This window comes from Neolamprologus multifasciatus, chromosome 7 (assembly GCF_963576455.1).
Source record: "Neolamprologus multifasciatus chromosome 7, fNeoMul1.2, whole genome shotgun sequence".
Lineage (NCBI taxonomy): Eukaryota > Metazoa > Chordata > Actinopteri > Cichliformes > Cichlidae > Neolamprologus > Neolamprologus multifasciatus.
In genome coordinates, this window is record NC_140445.1 from 43,653,438 (window position 1) to 43,669,357 (window position 15,920).

Here is a 15,920-nt window from a genome sequence, read left to right on the forward strand (position 1 = left end):
AGGTGATATTCCATGTGCCACATGCCAATTTTGCAAACCGCGGATCAGAGGCCCAGGACTTTCACCTCTGACTGCCGCCCCATTCACAAATCACTGACCCCCTATGTCCACTCTTCTGGGGTAGTTGACTCACAGCAGGACTGACCCAAGTAGTTTCTTCAGGCTGAGCTCGGCCAGGCCCCATGGGCCAAGGCCCAAGCACCTAATGCTTGCCCTTGAGGCTCTACCCAAGGGATTCCTACAAGGTAGGACCTGTGGGATCACTTCTTTTGTTTGTTATTGGCTACCAGCTGCAAATAGAAACTATGCTCATATTCAGACATGTGCCTGAAATGGTCATATCAAACACTGAAATCACCGGCATCATGAAGATTCACAAGAAGAACACATTGCATTAAGCTGAAGTGAAGAATGCATTATTGTCTGTGTGGAATAAGACTCGCTTGAACCTTGTTGTCATTGCCATTTGGCCATATTTAATATAAACATTCACCACTGCAGTAGTACATATAATGTATGTGACATTTTAAATACAAAAGGTAATTTTATGCATTTCAGATGAAACCACAGAAGTACCTATGTGAAAGTAGGTGGTGGGTCAAATAAAACAAACAAAAAAGATACAGGAAAACCATTTTACCCTTTATTTGATATTCATTACAAATAAAATCAGGTAAACAATTTAAGACAGATGGTGAAAAGATGGTTAGAAAAAATGCACTTGACAGGGAAAGCACATGTAAAGTCACTAACATGCAATCAACAGGCCACAAATCGCAATATTGCTCTTAAGATGTAGGCCATGGCTATTCAACTAAGAAGTTAGTTGGGCCAGATTTTCAAACCGAGGAATTTATCTGGGCCAGATATTTTTTTGCAGCCAGTAAGCAGCAGATCATGATCAATTTCAAACCCACACAACTATATTGAAAAAGTATTTTTTTAATTCCTTTTTCCCCTGTAAATCTGGTGACCTCTCACAAATGCACACCAAAAGGTCCATTTAAAAAAGGGGAACTATAACTAAACTAATTTTTTTTGCACATTTGAAATAATAATAATAATAAAAAAAACATTTTGAACCCATCTCCTGCTATAGATATTACATCAGTTTTCCTCAGGTCATCTAACAGCATTTCAAACTCGTCTGACGCCAGAACTTCAACTCTACGAACTGTCTGACAGGGGTACGTTTTTAATAGCAGATGTCACACTTACTTTAATTTTTTCGTCACTTATCACCGCATCCACCACGGCCAGCATGCAGTATTTCACTGTTTCAGAATCTGTGAAAGGCCTTTTCTTCTTCGCCAAGAAGCAAACACGAAGGAAAGCTGCTGCAACTCTCTCTTGGACTGTACAGGACCCTCACCGTGGTAGTACAACTCCGGTTGTAAGATTATTAAACTCGCAGTTAAACTGTACTTTTGCAGCCCTCTCCTGAGATTGCTCTGGAAAGTTTGTGTAGAAAGTCTGGTGTTTGTCATTGTGGTGCCTTCGTAAGTACAGCAACACACTCACTGCAAATTAAACACATTGGTTTGGCATTTGGATTTGGCGGTAAAATGAATAAGTATTTGTCAGTCCAGGCAGGGTTCATTGTCAATTTTGCGCTTTTGGACTGAGAAAGACATGCTGTTGTCGCATCATATATTACGACGATTGCTTAATATGTTTACATCGCGGTGCATTGTGGGTTAAATATTGCTAGGCTACTAGGAGTGTTGCATTCACAGTCTACCCTACGCTGTAGGAATTTTTAATTTTTTTAAAATTAATTAATGAATTAATTTTTTGCGTTTTCTCTGTGTTTCTGCTAGGACCACAGGCAGGGCCACTCGCAGGTTGCTTCTGGGCCGCATTTGGCCCGCGGGCCGCCATTTGAATAGGCTTGATGTAGGCAATGCTTGTAATAAATATGCTCTGGCCACGTCAAACACGTTTACATATTTTCTTTAGTGACTGATCTGTGTCATGCATGTCAGTGTGAAGGTTTCCATTAATCACACAATGTGAACATTTCACAGTACTTTAGATTAAAAAAATACACTAAAATGCTGAAACTGCAGTTAAAGACTGTTGGTGAACTGTCATAATAGAAAGACAAAAGTTACAAAAATACAGCACAACTTTTCAAAACCTAACAAACTGGATTAAACTCTATAACATCACTTGTGCAATACATTACACTTCATTTCATAAAGAGATTTCCAGCATATGCTTCATGTCATATTAACATTCATTTTTTTTCCTGGCTCCAGCAGAAATACCAAAATATGACCAGACCATGCACAGATTTATTTGTGCAGATTTATTAGCTGGTGAAAACTGATGAATAGTGTTATAAGTGTGAGAAAAGTCCTTTGATCTCAGATTCACTTTGAAGCACTGTTAAGAAATCAATTGGAAACCATTCAGAGTCTCAAATAAAACATCTGTGTTGTTCCTAACATATTTTTCATATGCAGAGTCACACAACTATCTAGATGTGAACATCTTACTAGTGTGCCGGTTGTAAAGTGATTAGCATGATATTTCCAACGTACAGAAATATATTTAAGGGAAATGTTAGCATTCAGAGAACATTCTGGAGCAAAGCTGAATTTTTATTTAGTTATTTAGTTTCTTCCACAAATGATACTGGATCCAGCTGAATGCTAGATTTAACTGAAAGACATGGACTCTTATTTAGAGGTATATTTGTTAACATCTGTGGTTAAGAAAGGAGTGGGGTTATTTCCAGGATCTACTGCTCTGAACTCGCGCAGTGCCTCTACCACTTGTAGACGAACTGTAACGACTTGATGCAGTAGATCGGGCACTGCTGGTTGACATTCGGCTGGACATTCGACCTGCAGTAAACATGGGCCATAGCATCACTTTATGGAAGCAATATGGTAATACTATTATTTTTATTGTTAATAATAACAATAATAATGATATTAATAACAACAACAACAACTGGAACAATCAAATAAGTATTTAGCTTCAACCTCAGTAGTCTATGAAATAGAAAATACTGCATATGGGACATAAGGTTTTAAATACCGTAATACAGGAACAAAGACGTTGTTTTAATAGTTTAAAAGGAGAAAATTCTGGAAATGCAGCAAGTGGCTGCCAACTGCTGTGTTCTACAAATTGGATTTCCAGTTGGATTTTAAATCTTTAACAGTGTCTTCTTACTGTTAGAGTTACTGGGGATGAGTATTTCTTCCAGCTGCTCCTGGATCTTGGCCAGCTCTTCTGATGTGAACCGCCACCTCTTTTCTGCTGCCTGTGCCGGATGCTGTGACGCGTTGCATTTTTTCCCTTTTGATGATGTAGGAGAGGACAGGCATGAGGCGGGGATGGAGCCTGTTGTCATACCGCTTGGAAATTTCTGAGCGATTACTCTGAGACCTGGCAAGGCAAGACACATGAAGACAAAGGCTTGGTTTTACAAAACTTATTTTTAATAATTGTAGACGTTAGTGTTTACATCCCAGAGCTGCTGCAGAAAGGGGTGACGGTGCATTTTGGCCACAGTCTCTGAGTTCATTGGAAAACATATATGCTTGGCAGGTTCACACCTGGACACATATTACATGTCCACTATGAAACAGATTACTTCTAGAGAAAGTACTTTAAAAGGCTCCAGTGATATTAGAGCTTACCTCCACTGAGCATAAACAGATTCTCAAACCCTCGTTCACACATGATGGTAGCTGCCTGGCTAGCTATTCTCTCATCATCATCATATACAATGATGATCTTCCCTGGGGCATTTTTCTACACCGCTGGTGGGTTAAGGTACAGTCAGTAGTTAAGTGTTGCTATTCACATTTGTAACATGAAAGATTAACAGCTGCCGAATTTGTGATGTGACTATAAAAGGATACGTATTCCAGCACTTCTTTGGTGTAGGGGTTCATTGTCCGAGATAGCATGGCAATGGGAAAACTGTGTGCTGCACGAAAGACAGACAATTGAAATTAAAAATGTCATTTTTTTTGTACAAGGAGTTTAATGATCCAGCTTCATGTTTACCTACCGCTAATGATGTGGCAGCAGTCATACTCGTCACGATCTCTCACATCCAGCAGCAGGTAGGGGCAATCGGTGTAGGGCCTGTCAGTTGGCTCTGGGCTGGACACCAACTCACTTGCCATCTTTTGATTGTTCCTGTCTATATTCAGCTCTCCCACACCACTAATGACACTGAAAGGTCAAAGATTGGAGAGCCTCAGACTGTCTGCAGCTTCTTGCATTTTATATTGTCGTTTTTCTGAGTCTGGCAACTGTCACATTTATAACTCAGGGATGCTGAAGAACTGAGTATTCAACATATGAAAATAACGGATAATTTAATTGTAAGATCGAAGGTACAGATTGTGTGGACAAAGCACATTATTATCTGTACACTGAGGCAAAGACTAAAACCTGATACTGACACTATACTTTTTTCCTGATGTGATTCACCCAGTTCACCCACCCGACACCCTCTACAGTTAATTTTAGTCTAACACGAGCTACAAATCATTTCCACTCATTTAACTTTTCCTGATATATGACTATAAAAGCCTGGTGAAAGCAGTGTTGAGTCAATATAGTAGAGTAGTCACTTTGTCTCATAAAGGACAGAAGGCCTAATGAGAGTTTGTCAAACAGCACATCACAAGTTTAACCCAGTGCTGCCCTTATTTCTGTCTCCATCTGTCCCCAAGCACAGGGTGACGTATGCTCCAAAGGGTTCCCATTACAATGGCAGTCTGTCCCCTTCAGAGAGGCCACCGATAGAATTACACCCGTGGGATTCCTATTTAAAGTGCACGATGATGATAATGATGATAATTGGAGAGTATGGGATGCTAAGAACAGAGTGAGGGAGGTCATTAAGTGTGAAATAAACAGGGATGTGAGGGGTTTTGGACAAACAGATGCCTTTAGGTGCAAAAAGCATGTTGTATGTAAACAGATAATGAACAGTTGGTGTAAGTTTCAGGTGTGCTTGGGGTTAATGTAGCGATTGTTATGTGCTGGGTGTGACAGAGGCTGATAATGTAACGCAGGTTGGCTGTCAACAAACTCTCTTTGTATCATTCTACAAAACACTTTCCAGAAGAAAAATGTGGGATATTGTGCAAAATGTAAACAACGACATAAGTCAATATTTAAATCACTTAGAAAAAAAGTGGAGGCATCCAAGGACAACAAACCTATCACTTAAACAAAAAAAATGTGTCAGTGCAATCCTTTGCATGTTTTTGTTTCTGCTATTTCTGTATCTCATCCGTCACCTTATTGTGTCCCCAGAAACACATCAGTTTAATTTTGGAATGTTTTAGCTTTCGACGCATTTTTCTTTCTGTTGTTTCATTCAACTTTTGCTGTTTTTTTTTCTACTTCCGTTGTGTTTTATTCAACTTATGTTGTGTTTTGTGTGCTTTTTCAATGTTTTGTTGCAGTCCATTTGACCTCTCAAGGCCACCATAGAAAGTTCAATTCTCAAGACTTTATAAGCCATCTATAAACCATGAAATACATGTGGGTAGATATCAAAAGACATCTTGAAATGGGTGAACTCACAATGTAATACCCATCCAGATCTGATCTATCTGCTAGTGCAGTTGCAAATACAAATTAGACTCCTGGAAAAAGAAAATTGACTTCATATAGAAGTCAGATACTGCATGGAGAAAGTTTCAAAATCTTTAAAAAGGAAATACAATGTAATGATATTTACTGTTGCCTTAGGATACATTTTAATATAAACAGTAATAATAATAATAGTAAATGTTGTCATAATAAAGTTTGTCTGTCCAAAAACAAATAGTATGGTATACTCTGTAAAGGTTTACGGAGTGCTGTAAATGACCTTAGAAGAGTTGACCTAGCAGTGTAGCAGACTTCATTGGCGTCTCCTGTCTCCTGACAGTCTGACAGGACTGATGTCAGCGAAGAGCCATTGGTGTGTTCAGACGCAAACTCTGAGTCTCCTCCAGACTCCAACTGCAGACCATCTACAAATCAATAACCATACATTACAATAAAGTCAAGTCAAAGTCATGCTAAGTGAACAAGTGATTCTGACTGCAACTATTACCTTCTGGACTGTGAGATTCACTATCTTTCTCATTTTCATTCAGGTCGGAAACAGAGGCCACCTGCAGTATCTGGTGTGGAAAAGAATATTTTGAAGATAAAGGAGAAGAAATTTCTTTAAACAAAATTATAAATGAAAGTGTAACAAAAGAAATACACATCCTGAAGCTTGCGGAAAATAAAAGAAGAAATATCAATAAACAGAGAGCCATTTGTTTAATCATCATCTATGGATCAAGTTGGTGGGTAGACTTTCCACTGATTGCAACACCAAACTTACAGAATGTTACAGTTCTGGAAAAAGTCAATTTTCATGCTTACCAGTTGTGCAAATGTTGTCACTTTTAATCGTTTGAAGATTTCATCTTTTCGATACCTGTAATCTTAAATGGAAAGAAAACAAATGCATGAATCTAATATATATGCAACGCTGAAAACCATCACAGTCTTGATGATAGCTGCTTTTTTTTGAATAACCCTTGAAGATGAACGTAAATGCTTCCTATGAAGTCTAATGTAATTGATAAGTGTGAACAAAAGAGTATAATAGCACTTTTAGCCACTGCGTGCAGCCTTAGTAGATCAAATTCACCTGGGTCTATCAGGTCCTGTATTTCTTTATCCCCTTCCATTGCTTCACAGAGGCTACGTCCACACTGGACCGGATAGATTTGAAAACGGCGTTTTCGTCTGAAAACGGCCCGCATCCACACTAGCGTTTTCAGTCGTTTTCACACAGTTGTGCGTCCACATTGAAACGGCTGAAAACGCTTACATTCCAGTACTGCACATGCGTGAAACGCAAGACGATTCAGCCTGCCTCATTTCCGTTTGCCATTTATTTACTTTCCGGCTGTTTGAAATGTTGCGGCAAAATGTTGAGGAAAAGCACCAAGTTTTTTTTAAATGGACTAACAATGAGGTGGAGTTGTTGCTGTGAGTGACACAAAAGTACAAAGTTGTAAAAGCGAGTGAGAGTTAAAGAATTTGAAGAAAAGCTATCTGGAGCATGTACAAACTGATATTAATCTTTAATAGGGCTGTCAAAATTGAGAGCAAACAAAACAACTGCTGTATAATACCCTCCACTATCTTAGTTTAATTGGCCACATGACTGCATCACATGACTAAAATGTGTCATCGTTTTCAAAAAGTCTTCGTTTTTGCTGTCCACACTGTGACACGAAAGCACCGTCTTCAAATGTATGCGTTTTCGAGAACGTTTTCAAAATTCTGCATTTTCCTTCAGCAAAAACGCCGTCTCAGTGTGGACGGGAGGCCAAAACGGAGAGAAAACGATGCATTTTCAAATGAAAAAACGCATTAGTGTGGACGTAGCCAGAGCCACAACTCTAACGTGTCTGTTCCCATTCTACCTTACCACTAAAGCTACCACCCCAGCGCTCAAATCAAACTGCTCAGCCTGTTTTTATCAGTGCAGCTAATGCTGCCATTCAGACCTCAGTAATTCACACTCTGACAAAAAATGCGAACAGTGGTACAATCTGCTTCAGAGAATGGAGGGATCAGGGTCTCTTATCCCTGAGAAATCAGAAGGAAAAAAAATCACTGTCCACAAATTTGATTTATTAAACTGGGATATATCAATAGGTTAGCAGCTCACTCTTTTACCTTTTGACAGTACACAGCGAGCAAGGAGACACCCATTGATTATTAAGAAATTAGGAGTGCCAGGTTGGTAAATCTTGCCTTGAATGTACAGTAAACAGGTCTTGTGCACTTAAGGAAAGTGCATGGATCTTAGAGTTCTGCCAAGGTGTGCTATTTGAGCCACGTTTTCACTTTATACAGAAAAGACCTCATTTGTAAGTTGCCAGAAGGCTGAACTGATGTTACATGACCAATAGTCTAAAGTAACAGGCTAGCAGACCAGTGGGCAGAACAACTGTTTTGTACTACTTGGGTCAAAAATGTTGCCATTGTCAAGTATCTTTTAGGAAGACACTGAAACTGTAAAAAGAATCGATTTTTATTGTAACTGGTGAGAAAGATAAAGTATAGATCTCGGTTATAGAAAATAAAAGAGTAAGGAATAAGTATAGTTGGTTATCTCCTAAGAGAGCTGTTATTTTTGATGCAACTGTGTGGGAGGTGGCACAAGGGGGCGGTACATTAAACAGGGATTTTGTACTATTATGACCAGCTGCCTGGAGGAACAGATGTTTTGTGTTTCGCTTAGGCCCAGTGGAGTAAGCAGGTGCACACCTCAGTCCATGAGGGTGTTGGCGTGCAGAGTACTTGTGTGCAGGAACACTGACATGTGAGTTTTAGGACTGAGAGTGACTGGTAGTCATTAAGAAGCCAGATAAATGTATCAGAGCATTAATGATCCACGTTTGATACCTTTTTGTTGTTCTTTTATTGGGTGTTTGTTTGTCCAGAAAGGGTTTTGCATGGATGCTTGTTTTCATGGTTTGCAGTCAAAAGGATCACATATGGAATCCTTCAGAGTGCTTTTAATATTGATGCACACTGCTACGCAGTTAAATTTGGTTCATGTTTTATGAGAATGCTTATAAGGATACTGCAAGCACGAAATTCTTAAAGACAGGTTACTCACTTTTTTTAATCTCCTCCAGTCTTTCCATATACTTCGTGAGACTACATCCTGGGAAATAAACCGTGACATTAACATGTATAAGGAAGTTAAAGAGCATTCAAACTGTGTGTCAAAATAAGCTACGCAGTCACGTAAATCTTGCACATGTACCTGTGTCAAGCCTCGTTTTCACATGCTCATACTTTGCGTTTTTCGGTATCTTTTTCTTCAAGTACTGCAGGGAGAAAAGAACGACACGTTAGCGTTAGCTGTGATAGCTTAAAGGCAAATCGTACAGTCTAGAATAAAGAGCACCTTTTCAATAGTAGTGAGTAATCTAGCTAATGCTGTCATTTTAACAGGTGCACTACCGTTGATATGGTAACACTGTCACCAATAAAGCCGACTAGCTACCTCTTTTGAAGGGCTACATTAGTTTTTGTTGCTCATGCTGTAGTCGCATTAAGTTACTGGATTTTTCGACAGTGCAGTAATGCCACTTAGCCTGTAAATAAAACAACCAGTGCTATTTTTCTTCCCCAACGTTACCTCTGCGCTGCCGATGCTTCGATTCAGCGACATCTTTTTAAACCGCAATATCAAAAGTCCAGTTTCAAGGTTAACAATCTCAGTTTTGATTCGTCAATGCTTTTTCACCGACCAATCAGGTAAGGTTATACTCTGGCGCTCTGTCGACATAGTGGTTTGGCTAGTTGCTTAGCAGCCAAAGACGCTCCACCCATGACATGGCGCATTCGGGTCTCGTTATTTTAGGTTAAAAGCGCAACACAATTACAGTTTGCAGAATATTTCCGTGGTTTGTGAATTTGGTATGTTCTACCCGATATTTTTACGCAGTCTTTCCTCTTTGTTGTTTAACACAATATGCTATGCTCGTTTTTTATATTTGTACGACACATAATTACAGTAAGCCCTTAAATCCTTAATATGACACCAGAGTTTGAATAGAATAATTCAGTAATAATAGCAATACTATTTTGTTCACTTTGAGTGATTTTTCTGTATTTGTGAATGGTTTCTGTGCTTAAGTATTATCTTGTAAAGATGGTTTCCAGTGAAGATTTTTACGTTTACCATTTTAACATGTGTCATGAATGCAACACCAGTCTTTGCTACAGAACACGGGTTGTTTTTTGTTTTCGTTTTAGCTTCACGCTGCAGATGAAAGGTGCAATTCTGTTATGCGTTTAACGTAACTCATTGTTTATTTTTTACCTCGGAAACCATAAAGTACGACGTGAATTCAGCTTACTGAAAAAAAGTGTTGAGCTATTATATCTGAGTTCGATAAGCCAGGTCTGAACGAGTTGCTGGACGCGCAGTGCTATGTTGACAGTCATGGAGGTGCAGATGAGCGGGTTAGTTCAAATTTCCTGCAGACAACTTTAGCACTTTTACTCAACACACACAATGGCGTCTGTTATGGTAAGTATATTTGTTTTAAAACTTGCGTTAAAAGAAATGTGCGAAACTTTGTGTACATAACGTCATATGGCGCTAATATTAGCCGAGTCGGCAAGTTTCTTTTAGCTACGTCTGCTAAGAGGATTTACTGATTGGGCTGTCACACGGGGTCCTCTATATTAACTTATTAAAGCATCGCTTACACCTGTCTTTCTTCAGCTTCGCCAAGCGTAATGTTTGTAGTGTCGGACGACCACGCAACAGAGCAGGGAAGTAAAGACTACCACGCTTATCCAGCAGTAGACTTGAGTCTGAGCAAGTTGGCCCTAACAACACGAAAAGAGTGAAAGTGTTCATAAAGCAGAGCAACGCCAGAGTGTCATTCGAAAATCAAAGTCAAATGTTTTACTATAATCGCTGAGTTTTCCTAGTTTGAAGAAGTCAGAATTGGTTTATTCTTCACACAGCCTATTTTCCTGTCAAGATGATTTTTTTAAACAATGCACGCAAATTTTTCTACACTAATTGAGCATTGTAATTGAAGGAGGATCCTACGTTGGAGAGGCACTTTAAGGGACACAAAGATGCTGTCACTTGTGCGGACTTCAATCCGAACCGCAAACAACTGGGTAACCCTTACTTTTCAAATGCAGACATGCTTTTAACATCATGCATATATTTGCTCTAGTCTTGTGTCATTCTTTTGACCTTGAAATAACGTTATAAAAAAGAGAAAGAGCATGTTGACATTGCTAGGTATTTTAAATTTTTATTGATAATATTTGAACTAAAATGAACAGATTTAAGCTATTTTTAGAACTAGGCAAATAATATTGAAACCACCTATCCTGTGTTCCAAAAAGGGCTGTTTTAATGGGTGGACATTTAACCTGCATGTGTCCAATTTTTCCAATGCTTTTGCATTATTTCTCTAACAAAGGCTATCTGTACTGATTGTACTGATGGGAGTTTTATGATCTATTTTTTGTTTGAAATGTCTCCATGTGTCTTTGTTACCTTTTGTCCCTCCAGCCTCAGGGTCATTAGATAAAAACTTGATGATATGGAATTTGGCTCCCAAAGCGAGGGCCTTTCAATTTGTTGGGCACCAGGATGTGATCACTGGGGTGCAATTCTCTCCATCTGGCAATCTGGTGGCTTCTTCTTCCAAGGACAGAACAGTCAGACTGTGGACACCTTCAATGTAAGCATCAGTCACTTTATCCAGGACATGTTTAACCTGTGAATTAAAACTTGGTCCAATAACATGCAGTTTGGTGTATAAATTAATATCTTACAAAGATTTGGCAACAAAAATAAAATGGCTGTATTTGGTTATTTTATGTGCATCTCATAGGAAAGGCGAGTCGACAGTGTTCAAAGCCCACACAGCTGCTGTACGCAGTGTTGCCTTCTCCCATGATGGCCAGAGACTGGTGACAGCATCAGATGACAAGTCTGTTAAAGTGTGGAGTGTTCACCGGCAGTGCTTCATCTACTCCCTCAATCAGCACACTAACTGGGTGCGCTGTGCTAGGTACCAAAGAGCACATAAATCCCTATAGTCTATTTTCATGCAGTTGTGTTATAACTTACTTGACATTTGGTTTGTATCTTTGTGCTCATTTGAATTTCCAATATAGTCAAAGAAGTTAATATGTTACATAGAGTTGTGATCAAAAGTTTACATACAGCTCATTGCCATAAATCTCAGCAAACCTTTTAGTTTTTTAAGTGAAGTTGCACATCAACCAGATATTTTTGGTAGTCATCAACAAAGATGTTTCACCACTCTTCCTGAGTTCATTTAAATTGCTTGTTTTTTTGGCACAGACCTGGATTTTTAGGGGAAGGTGACAACTTTTCAGTGGTGTGAGGTCGTGACTTAATGTTGGCCTGCTTTATCCATTCCAAAACCCGCTTTGTTGTGTGTTTGCAATCATTTTCCTGTTGGAATACCTAATTGCGGAGTTGCAGAAATTGGAGGTAGCCCTCCTTCTTCATTTTTTACTTTTATCTACTTTTTGCAGTCTAAGAGTACAACCGGCAGCAAAACGGCCCCATAGCAGGATGATACCACCACCATGCTTGTGCAAAATTGTTTGAACTGAGGATTTTGGAATCTGCAGTTGTGTAGAAATGGATCCATGACATTCTCATTGGATCTTAACTTGGACTTTTCCCATTGTTCTTGATATTGATCAGTTCAATAAGTGCTGTCAAAAAAGTCCAGTTGTAGTTAATAGGTAAGTTAATAGGTTTTGGTCTTTTTAAGTTAGAAAACATTGTAGAACCTTCAGCATCCCCTTATTAAAATATTTAAGTGATTGGGTGTATATATTTGAGCCTGTATGTGTACTTCTGTACACTTAAAAATGAATCCAAAATAAATGTATACCCAGTTCTTGTTTTTTGCCTTAATTTAATCTGTTTGATGTACAATCATTCCACCCTGGAAAAAGAACAGTTCAAAGCAGACATTAAAAACCCAGAATTGAGAGTATTGAGGAAAAAAATTGAGCAAACGTCTGATCATAACTGTATAAACAACTCACTGATCAACTGATAGTTTGTAACTATATGAGTGTGAAACAGCACAGTACTGCAAAAAGTGGATTTGGACTTTTTCTGTGTTATCGTTGTGTGTTTATTTCCTGTAGATTTTCTCCGGATGGCAGAATCATAGCTTCCTGTGGGGATGACCGGACCGTCCGGCTTTGGGACACATCTACCAAACACTGCATCAACTGTTTGACCGACTGTGGAGGGTAAAATCGCTCCAAAAACTGATCTAGTGTTCTCTTTTCTCAGTATGTTTCATATAAGTTTTGTGCATCAGTTACTTGAAATTCAAAATGCAATCCGTTGTGTTAATACAGTCACATTTTCTCTTTGACAAATTTTGCGCATACACTTTTCAAAAATGTATTAAGCTGCAGATTTTTCTTAATGAAGAGATATCCCGATTTGAGGATATTGGTTGTGTTTGAAAATTTAGAAGCTGGATTGTAAAGTGGTGAAAGGCCAGAACATCACTAGATGTAATTTGATGTGAAAACTAACTCACCTACTTTTGCTCTCCTATTGATGGCCACTGATTGACTTCTTTTTTTGTTTTTGTTTTTTAAACCCCAGATCAGCGACATTTGTCGATTTCAACTCCAGTGGTACCTGTATTGCATCGTCAGGAGCTGACAGTACTTTGAAAATCTGGGATTTACGGACCAACAAGCTTATTCAGCATTATCGTGGTACGATAATGCTTTTTTTAAATCTTGTGTAAACAAGTGTCTGAAATATCCTACAGTTAAGACTTTAATTGCATTCCTAGATTACTAGGTATACAATTAATTCACCTAATTTAAGTTTTCATTTAAAATTCAATTATATATGTGTATATTTGTGGTTGTGGCTTATTTTTTTTGAACAATTGGATCAGTTCATAGTGCAGGAATCAACAGTTTTTCCTTCCACCCATCCAACAACTATGTGATAAGTGGTTCAAATGATGGCACTATTAAGATATTGGACCTGTTGGAAGGGCGTCTGATCTACACTCTTCATGGGCACAAGGTGATGCTTAAAGAAATGTCCACTTTATTAGTTCTTCATAGTGTTTGATTGTAGTCTTTGACATTCTTCAATATATTTTATTAGGGTGCTGTGATCACTGTGGCCTTTTCCAGGGCTGGAGATGTCTTTGCCTCAGGAGGAGCTGACAGTCAGGTTCTGCACGATGACTAAACAATGAATTACCCAAATCATGCGAGGTCATATCTTTGCTGTTGGAAAATGTGCTGAATTTGGGTCTTGTGGTTGCATCTTGGTTGCTTAGGTGCTGCTGTGGAAGACTAACTTTGACAGTAGGTCATATCAGGATGTCTTACTTCAACACAGCCGGAGGTCGACACCAGATCCCCCACCCCACCTGTCTGACATTCATCCCAGGGGACCACACCTTCATCACCCACAGCCTACACCCATTCAGGTCAGTCTTGTTTCACTTCATTAATACTAACGGACCATCAAAACTCTGTGCTATTAAACATTTTTTTTAGGCATTTGCCATTTCGATATAAACAGCAGATGTAAACATTTAAAGATCGTACTTTGTTTGGAAGGCACAGTGCTTGCTGCTTAATTACATGTTTTGTTGCCAGGTCAGTCCAGCAGTAAAAGACACCAGATCAACTGAGCCACATGTCATACAGCTGGGACAGTCTGTCCATGGCAACATGGTAAGCTAATGCAGATTTCAACACATCTAAACCGTAGGATATTAAATCGGGTGTCTATGTAGATTATTATTTAGTGTGTGCATAAAAATGACTTGAAACACAAAAATATTGAAATACAGAAACAGCAATATTTAACTACTAAAGTTACTGATGAAAATTGTTCTTATAGTGTCTATGAGAACATTTTATAGACGACTTAAACTAATTCATACTTGTATCATTTGGAGTGGATGCTCGTATCACCACCAGGTGGCAGTGCAGACCAGTGTTTAGTTTTGAAATCCTGAAGCTTTTCTAAAACTTGCTGCAGCGGATGTTAAGGATGCTGTGATGTATATTATTGTTTTATTTATTTTTGCTTTGTGTTTACGATTAGAATGACTGTAAATTGTTCATAAACAGGCTGTAGTATAATGGTGCAGTGTACACAAATACTGTAAGTAGACAAAGGTGGTTAATATCATGATTAAAAATAAACTGTAGATTAGATGGAGGCTTCCTGATTGTGATGGCTGCATACCAGTTTGATAAGCATGAAAATCATGGGCCAAAGTGAAATGTCTCCTCTTTAATGTTTGTCTTAGGATTCCTCAATTCTGTTTACTTTCAGTCTGTTTGCCTCATAAATTATGGGACTTTAAAATAGAATAATGTTATCCAAATTTAGATTTTTATCATTAATAACATACAGCTACTAGCTGTGTTTGCCATTCAGTGGTTCTGTCAGATACGTGGATACGTTTTTGTTTGCTGCAGGGCACTTTTTGCCACCATATATGTATCGCTCCACCTTTTTCAGCTGTCCTGTTTACGTTTGTTTTTTTTCCCCTCTCTTGTTAATCCCACTTTATTTTTTCATGTTTTTAGTCCTGTGATATATTGTTGTTTTGAGGCTCATGTGGGTCATTGACCAAGCCTTGAACTAGAGTAGAAAATCATGTATCAAGGTATCCACTTACTTCATAAACACACATCCGGCATAAATGGGAAGAAATGTTAATGAAGATGAGTAGTAATGCACATTTTCACAGAACTGAGACTGACTGATTTTCATTTGATTGTGCGGCAAAATACCTCATCCACTGTTGTGCCAAAGACTGCACAGTGTTTGATTTTAAATCGAGGCTTTAGATTATTGTGAGAATTGGATGTGGATTTCAGACAGAATAGTTTAAAGGCAGGAAATTTAATTTCTAGACTAGAATCCAAGAATATGACTCTTCCTCAATCCTCTGAATCCATTGCATGCATTATTATGCACTAGTTTTAATCACTGCACCAAGATGAATGAATGTCACACACAGACACAGCTTCTGACTTATTATCATATATCATCACTTTTCAGTGGCTTCTGCAGGTTGTCTTTACATGAATGCATGTGCATATTTATGAGCATTGAATGAGCATTTACAGTGTGTGAATGTGCTAGTGATTTCCCAGTTGTTTGTGTGTGTTTGTGATTGTGCTCCAGGGGTTTGTACATGACATGAGTCACTAGTACTGTGTGTGTATAATGTGTGTGAGGGTCATTCCTGTTTAAATTGGTTCAGAGCAGGGAGCCCTCAGTGCTACTCCTCCTGTCAGCTCTCATCTCCTGATAGCCATCTCTTAGA

At 38.7% G+C, this 15,920-nt stretch overlaps 2 protein-coding genes across 5 annotated transcripts in view; one reads left to right on the forward strand and one right to left on the reverse strand.

Annotated features, from left to right (window-relative positions):
* Positions 1-2,585: 2,585 nt before the first annotated feature.
* cep41 (centrosomal protein 41) lies at positions 2,586-9,336 on the reverse strand. 3 transcript variants are annotated; one of them, XM_085166131.1, is made up of 11 exons: positions 9,194-9,336; positions 8,816-8,879; positions 8,666-8,713; positions 6,406-6,467; positions 6,086-6,155; positions 5,858-6,002; positions 4,034-4,200; positions 3,882-3,949; positions 3,657-3,771; positions 3,187-3,402; positions 2,586-2,852 (listed from the first exon to the last, which is right to left on the reverse strand). In XM_085166131.1, exons 1-11 carry the CDS (start codon positions 9,224-9,226, stop codon positions 2,734-2,736), a joined length of 1,107 nt encoding a protein of 368 aa, XP_085022257.1. In that variant the 5' UTR covers positions 9,227-9,336; the 3' UTR covers positions 2,586-2,733. The 3 variants fall into 3 exon arrangements, with proteins under 3 accessions (XP_085022257.1, XP_085022258.1, XP_085022256.1); XM_085166132.1 differs by lacking the exon at positions 9,194-9,336 and adding an exon at positions 9,059-9,167; XM_085166130.1 differs by lacking the exon at positions 9,194-9,336 and adding an exon at positions 8,960-9,158.
* Positions 9,337-9,645: 309 nt separating this feature from the next.
* poc1b (POC1 centriolar protein B) overlaps positions 9,646-15,920 on the forward strand; it is a 34,758-nt gene continuing 28,483 nt past the window's right edge. The window contains exons 1-10 of one of the 2 annotated variants that reach the window (XM_085166125.1): positions 9,646-10,090; positions 10,614-10,698; positions 11,102-11,273; positions 11,427-11,606; positions 12,730-12,837; positions 13,205-13,320; positions 13,509-13,642; positions 13,727-13,795; positions 13,905-14,057; positions 14,230-14,307. In XM_085166125.1, the coding sequence (XP_085022251.1) occupies positions 10,076-10,090; positions 10,614-10,698; positions 11,102-11,273; positions 11,427-11,606; positions 12,730-12,837; positions 13,205-13,320; positions 13,509-13,642; positions 13,727-13,795; positions 13,905-14,057; positions 14,230-14,307 (1,110 nt within the window). In that variant the 5' untranslated portion in view covers positions 9,646-10,075. The remainder of the gene's footprint in view (positions 10,091-10,613; positions 10,699-11,101; positions 11,274-11,426; positions 11,607-12,729; positions 12,838-13,204; positions 13,321-13,508; positions 13,643-13,726; positions 13,796-13,904; positions 14,058-14,229; positions 14,308-15,920) is intronic. The other variant, XM_085166127.1, reaches the window with a different exon arrangement.